Source organism: Pinus tabuliformis, chromosome J (assembly GCF_031772625.1).
Source record: "Pinus tabuliformis cultivar Carrire ecotype Pingquan chromosome J, CPIR1, whole genome shotgun sequence".
Classification (NCBI taxonomy): Eukaryota; Viridiplantae; Streptophyta; class Pinopsida; order Pinales; family Pinaceae; genus Pinus; species Pinus tabuliformis.
Window position 1 is genome coordinate 1,171,885,545 of NC_142295.1, and position 6,494 is coordinate 1,171,892,038.

Here is a 6,494-nt window from a genome sequence, read left to right on the forward strand (position 1 = left end):
CCGTTTACTCGCCTGCCAACCTCTGTTACCGGCCTACCTTAACCGCCGAGAACCCTACCGCTATCATGCTGGAAGTTCTATTGGAGGGACGAGACTGTGCCGCGACATCCGGCAACTTTCTGTGACGGTTTGGAATGCCCTGCACGGTCCGTTATAGTTAACTGTTGAACTGTTGTTTTCTCCGTTTTTCTCTCCGCTCCGAGATGTCCGCAGTTCCGAGACGCAGCTGTCAATGGAGGATATAGATGCCGTCAATTATTCAGCCGACCCCTTGGAAGGGGTCTCAATCTGGCGTTCCCCCTTTGCCACATCATGAGGTATGTTCAGTACAGGTTATTCCGAAAATTTCTCTCCGTTTTCGCTAGGTGAACAGCCGAGGTCTTATCCCGTGGTCCTCCCGGATGATCCACCGACATGGCCTGCACTCTCCACCCCCCTCACTCCCTGGCAACCCTTGGTTTTTTTTCCGGTTGCCTTAACCCTAACCTTGGTTTACATCCTCCGGCATCTGGCTCCTTTTCTCATCCGCTTCAAAACCCTTCTTTACCCACCTCCTCCGCCGGAATCCCGGGCTCCCTTGGTCCTTCTTCTGGAAGTTTCACCTCCATACCTCCGCTCTTGGGCCCTCCTATCATTTCAGGCATTAGCGACCCCTCCTCTTCTCATCAGATCCCGGCTCCGCTGAACGGTAACGCCCACCCCCCCGGTCGCCCACAGAACTTTCCCCCTCCTCGGGGCCCTAAACGGAAATATAAGTGCTTCAAATCCAAAGAGGACGACGTTTTTCTCAGATTGGAGGAGGACATTCAGTGGGGAGAGACTATGGATTTTGCAGATCGGGTTTTGGTCGGACGCATTAGGGGACGTAGCTACTCGGTAGCACGCTTGAAGACCTGGGCAGCTGAAGTTTGGGGCCATCTTTTGGTGGACATCCCTTTCGTGCAAACCTTCTTGAGGGGGTGGTTCGCATTGAGATTCGCTCGTGCTGATCATACCAACTGGGTTTTGTCCTCCTACTGGCACTTTCAACATGCCCCGGTGCTCCTGAAGAGATGGACTCCATTGTTTGACCCCGAGACAGAACAGATAGGCCTCGGACCGGTATGGATTCGACTCCCAGGACTACCACTTCATTACTGGTCAGAAGATATATTCAGGAGAATCGGCAATGCCATTGGCACATTCATGGATTACGACAAATCCTACCAGCAGACTGGCATGATGGCTTATGCCAGGATACTCATTAACCTGGACACCATGGGAGGTCTGCTTGAATTCATAACCATTCAATGGAGAGATACGGCTCGCAAACAGATTATTGACTATGAAGGTATTCCCTATCGCTGTCGCAGATGCCACAAAGTGGGTCATTTATATAGGGACTGTCCACTCCTCCGGAAAGCGGTGAGGAATGACAAGGAAGGTGTAGCCGAATAGCCTCTGGACAACTCCCCCAGGCCGCAGCCTGATCAGAATCATGTGGAACATGGGCTTACTCAGAATGTTGGCGAACCTCAGAGCACTCTGGAGGCAGTAGACACTGCTATAGTCTCCACTGCTCCTCCTCCTGCATCGCCAGCACCTGTGCAGCCGTCGACTGAACAAGCAGACTTTGAGACATCGGGTAAGTCTTACTCTTCCCCTTCTCCGATATCTCCTATTTCTTGCATATCATTGGGCATCTCATCTCATAATAATATTGGCTCTGAACCTGTTCGCACACACGCCTCTCTCATCTGCTCCCTTCCGTTTCCTTCATCGATGACCCCTCCATCGCTGATCACTTCGTCCCTCGCATCCCTCCCCTTTCTTTCGTCCCAGCCATCCCCCAGTTATGCTCTCAGATCCCGCACAAAGGATAGAGGTCCTGATGTCGTAGACCTCGACCTGGTTAACGCGCCCATTGCCCTCAAGAACTCCCGTGGTCGACCCTCCCGTATTACCAAAGCGAGACACACTGCTGATGAATAAGTTGCCGTTGGGCGATAGCAAACTATCTTTAGGGCCCTTAGAGCGAAGGATGGCCCGCTATCCTCCCCCACATGAAGATTCTTTCCTTCAATTGCCATGGGTTTGCTAGTTCAGCCAAAAAACTAGCGCTTAGGAGACTGCGCTTATCATCTCAGCAGGACATTATATTTCTTCAAGAAACTCTCTGTTTGGCCGAACCCCTTATCCATACCCTCTCATCCTGGCCACCTAACTGGACCTTCCATGCACTGGATGCGTCCGTTCGATCAGGTGGTTTAGCCATTGGGGTTAGTAATAGAGCTTTGGAGATCCGGAACACTTGGGGAGGAAGAGGATACATTGGACTAGACATTTTCTCTCATTCTGTAGAGAGGGACATCAGAATCATCAATGTCTATGGCCCTTGTGCTGACCGAGCCAACTGCTGGCGGTCCCTGCTGGAATTAGAATTATTCCAAGCAGATAACATTATTCTTGGAGGTGATCTAAACTTCTCCCTTGGTTTCAGCGAGTCTTGGGGGCAACTGGCACAGGTCGATTCCCTATCAGATACATTGTCTAGCCTTCTAGAGGAACATCAGTTGGTGGATATACCGTCTGCTAGACTACAATATACCTGGTCAAATAACAGAAGTGGAGAACAAAGCTTGGCCAGAAGACTCGATAGATTTCTTATTAAGGAATCTCTGATTAATAACCTCCCCAGAATTCGACAATGGGTTGGATCGGGAGGCATTTCCGATCATCGGCCTATTTTCTTAGAAGCAGAGGACTCTATGCACAAAATCAAAAGCCCCTTCAAGTTTAATGCCTCTTGGTTACTAGACCCCTCTTACATTCAATTGGTCCATAACTATTGGCAGAACAACCTCATCAAGGAAGACGAGGATATCTCAGCGGGCTTTGTTAGAAAACTTACAGAACTCAAGCAGATTACTAAAATCTAGGCTCATCAAAAGCGCATCCAAGATAATCATATACTAAAAGAGGCGGAAATAGTCATTGCAGAATTCGAGGATTCATCATCTGGGACCTTCCCCACCCCTGAGAGCAGGAGAACTACACCTCACTTATTGCAAAACGCTCTCAAATTCTGAAAGAAAGAGAAGAAAGCTGGAGGCTTAGAAGCAGGGCTATTTGGCTCACGGAGGGCGATGATAATACAAAATTTTATCATAAATTTTCTAATGGCCGCAAAGTCATCAATACCATTTGGGAGTTAAGGAACGATCGACCGCAATCTGTTTCTACTCAACAGAACCTGGCCAGACTGGCCACAGAGCACTTCAAAGGCATTTATAAAGATCCTGGAGAAGTTAATATCTTGGAAATCATGAGGGTGGCCGAACTTTTCCCCAGATATGTTGAACAGGAAGAGGCTGATGAACTACTGAAGGAAGTGACCATGGAAGAACTGGAGGCTACACTGAAATGGTTTAAAAAAGATAAAAGCCCGGGCCCAGATGGATGGACCATTGAATTCTACCTTGCTTTTTTTGAAATCCTGGGCAACAACCTTCTGAAGATTGTAGAGGACATCAGAAGGAGAGGCAGAATATCCTCTGCTATTAAATCCACCTTCATCGCCCTCATCCCAAAATATAATGCCCCGAGCACTTACGATGACTTCCGCCCCATCTCTCTCTGTAACTGCCTCTACAATATTATAGCCAAGACCATTGCCAACCGCCTCAAGCCCATATTCTCGCATCACATATCCTCTGAGCAATTCACTTTCTTACACCACAGACAGATTCACAAGGCTATAGCCACAGCCCAAGAACTTATGCACACCATGCAGATCAAAAAGCAGAAAGGAATGATACTAAAAGTGGATTTATCCAAGGCTTTTGACAGAACAAATTGGTTGTAGTTGAGGCTGCTGCTTACACATCTGGGGTTCCCCTATGATTTTATCAAATGGACGATGAGCTGTATCACCAATGTATCCTATAGTGTATTACTCAATGGGGAAGCTACCTCATTTTTTACTTCTGAGAGAGGACTTAGACAGGGATGTCCACTCTCGCCTCTGTTGTTCTTACTTATTATGGAAGGATTAAGTAGAATTATCTCATCTGCTCGTGATAGGCATCTATTGTCTGGCATTAAGCTTGCGGATAACTTCTACCTCACTCATCTATTATTTGTTGATGACATCCTGATCTTCTTGAATGGCAGTATTGGGGACTCCACTACCCTTCATAACTACATTCTTCTCTTTCAACAAGCTACAGGTATGAAGATCAATGAGAATAAATCCATGATGACTACAGTTGGTTGCTCTATACATGAAACCGCTTTTGCTACTCATCACTTCCCCTTAATCAACTTGAACCTGTCGGATGGTATAAAGTACCTCGGCTTCAGATTGAAACCTAATGGCTACAGAATAGCAGACTGGTTATGGCTCATAGCTAAAGTGGAAAAGAGACTACAAGTATGGTACCGCAGATATCTCTTTCGTGCTGGCAGACTGATCCTCATCAAAGCTGTGATTGAAGCCACGCCAGTCTATTGGATGGCCCTTACCTGGATACCTAAGGGCATATTGAGTAGGTTACAAAATATATGTAGCAGATTTCTTTGGAAGGGTCATCAGCCGGGAAGACTTTTTTCTTGGGTCAAATGGGACACCATTGCCAAACCCAAATGCTGGGGGGGATGGGGTATGAAGAGGCTTGACCTTTTCTCCAGGGCACTGGCTGCCAAGCTTGGGTGGCAGCTCCTCACCTCCGATGGACTTTGGACTCGTGTAGCATATGCGAAATACATTAAGCCACAGACCGTGCTGGACTGGATCTGTACTCAACATGGAACTAATCAACACATCTCCATTATATGGAAAGCGGTTATTGGTACTTTACCTCTGCTACGTGAAGGATTAACATGGCGCATTAAGGAAGGCAATGTGGTGCGTATTGGTCAGGACCCGTGGGTCGGATGTGGAAATGTCCACAGATTATCAGCTGGCCTTATTAGGCACCTAAATGACAGAGGGATTACGCATATTATGCACATTGGAGATAATGCAAACTCCACCTTCCTCCAGCAAGCTTGGACCAACGCGCAGGCTTTAGAAATCCTGGAACAGTGGCAGAATGAATGGCTGGAATATACGGATGCTCTCACACAAGCCCACATCAGGCTCACAGAAGGGCCTGATGAAATTATATGGGCTTTTGCTAAGCATGGAGCATACGTCCCGAAGCTAGGATATCTAAGGCTCATGGAACCTTGCAAACCTCCGAATATCCATCCCACCTGGAAAGCACTGTGGAAACTCAAGTAGGCTACCCGCACACGATTACTAATGTGGAACATTCTGTTTGATAAAATTCCAATTGGCACCAATCTCATGAAGAGATCCTTTCATGGGCCATTCCGCTGCCATTTATGCCTAGGGGAGGAAGAAAGCACAGATCATTTATTCTTGAAATGCAACACTACTTTACAATATTGGCATGACCTCACCACTCACTTCCCACATTTGAAAAATTGGCAAGGAAATAACCTTATGGATGCATGGGGAAACTGGTGCCAGAATCACTCGGCGAAATCTATCAACATTCCGCTACTGGCCTGCTGGGCTGTTTGGATCGCACGCAATCAGGCTATCTTCAACCACAGAGCCCCACACTGGCCCTCTATATTACACCATACTATTGCAGACTACAACATGATACCTGAAGAGGAAACCACAGCCCCATCTCGTATCTTAAAACCTGTGAACATCGACAAGTCAAAACCATGGGCTTTCTTTGATGGCTCGGCGCAAGATGCGGGTTGTGGAGGAGGAGAAATACTTTATCTCAATGAAATGCACTGCTATAAGATACAAATAAACCTAGGCAGAGGCACTAACAATTATGCTGAATTGTGCACGGCTAAACACATCATTCACTTTGCCATCCATAAACATTGCAGACACCTACAGCTGTTTGGAGACTCTAAAATAGTATGCAATTGGCTGAATGATGCATCTCATTGTCATGCATTTTCATTGAGACACATACTAGATGAAGCTAAAATACTGACTGCTTCCTTGGAATCATTTGTCTGTCAACACATTTATAGGGAACAGAACACCATCGCCGACCAGCTCTCCAAAGAGGCAGCGCACAGACAAGGAGATAACTGGCTGATCCAGGAGGAAATCGACGGAACATTCTACCAGCACTACCACAGACCTTTTGATGATCATATGGGAGATGGGCTATAAAGCCCACTTACAGAACCAATTTTGTTTATAGCTTGTATATATTTCCATTATCTAGTCCTCAGTACAACACTATAATTTTGATATTATCAGCATACATATAGCTCTCTGCGCAGAGCATGGACACAATTTTGATCACTACTAGTTTACAGTTTTGAAAATTGCTCCCTGCGTGGAGACAACTTGTCTTTTTTGTTTTACAGACTATGAACTTGACAGGCACAGCTGCCTCCATATGAATTCTTCAGCATCTACAAAATGTGATTTCTCAATACTAATAGAAATTACGACTTTTTCCCAGGGG

At 46.5% G+C, this 6,494-nt stretch overlaps 2 protein-coding genes across 2 annotated transcripts; both read left to right on the forward strand.

The window, feature by feature from the left end:
• Positions 1 to 2,042: 2,042 nt before the first annotated feature.
• LOC149231256 (uncharacterized) lies at positions 2,043 to 5,263 on the forward strand. Its single transcript, XM_089381584.1, has 3 exons — positions 2,043 to 2,876; positions 3,026 to 3,405; positions 4,153 to 5,263. Exons 1-3 carry the CDS (start codon positions 2,043 to 2,045, stop codon positions 5,261 to 5,263), a joined length of 2,325 nt encoding a protein of 774 aa, XP_089237710.1.
• A 21-nt stretch (positions 5,264 to 5,284) lies between these two features.
• On the forward strand, positions 5,285 to 6,193 carry LOC149231257 (uncharacterized). Its single transcript, XM_089381585.1, has one exon. The coding sequence runs from the start codon at positions 5,285 to 5,287 to the stop codon at positions 6,191 to 6,193; it is 909 nt and encodes a 302-aa protein (XP_089237711.1).
• The last annotated feature ends 301 nt before the right edge of the window (positions 6,194 to 6,494 follow it).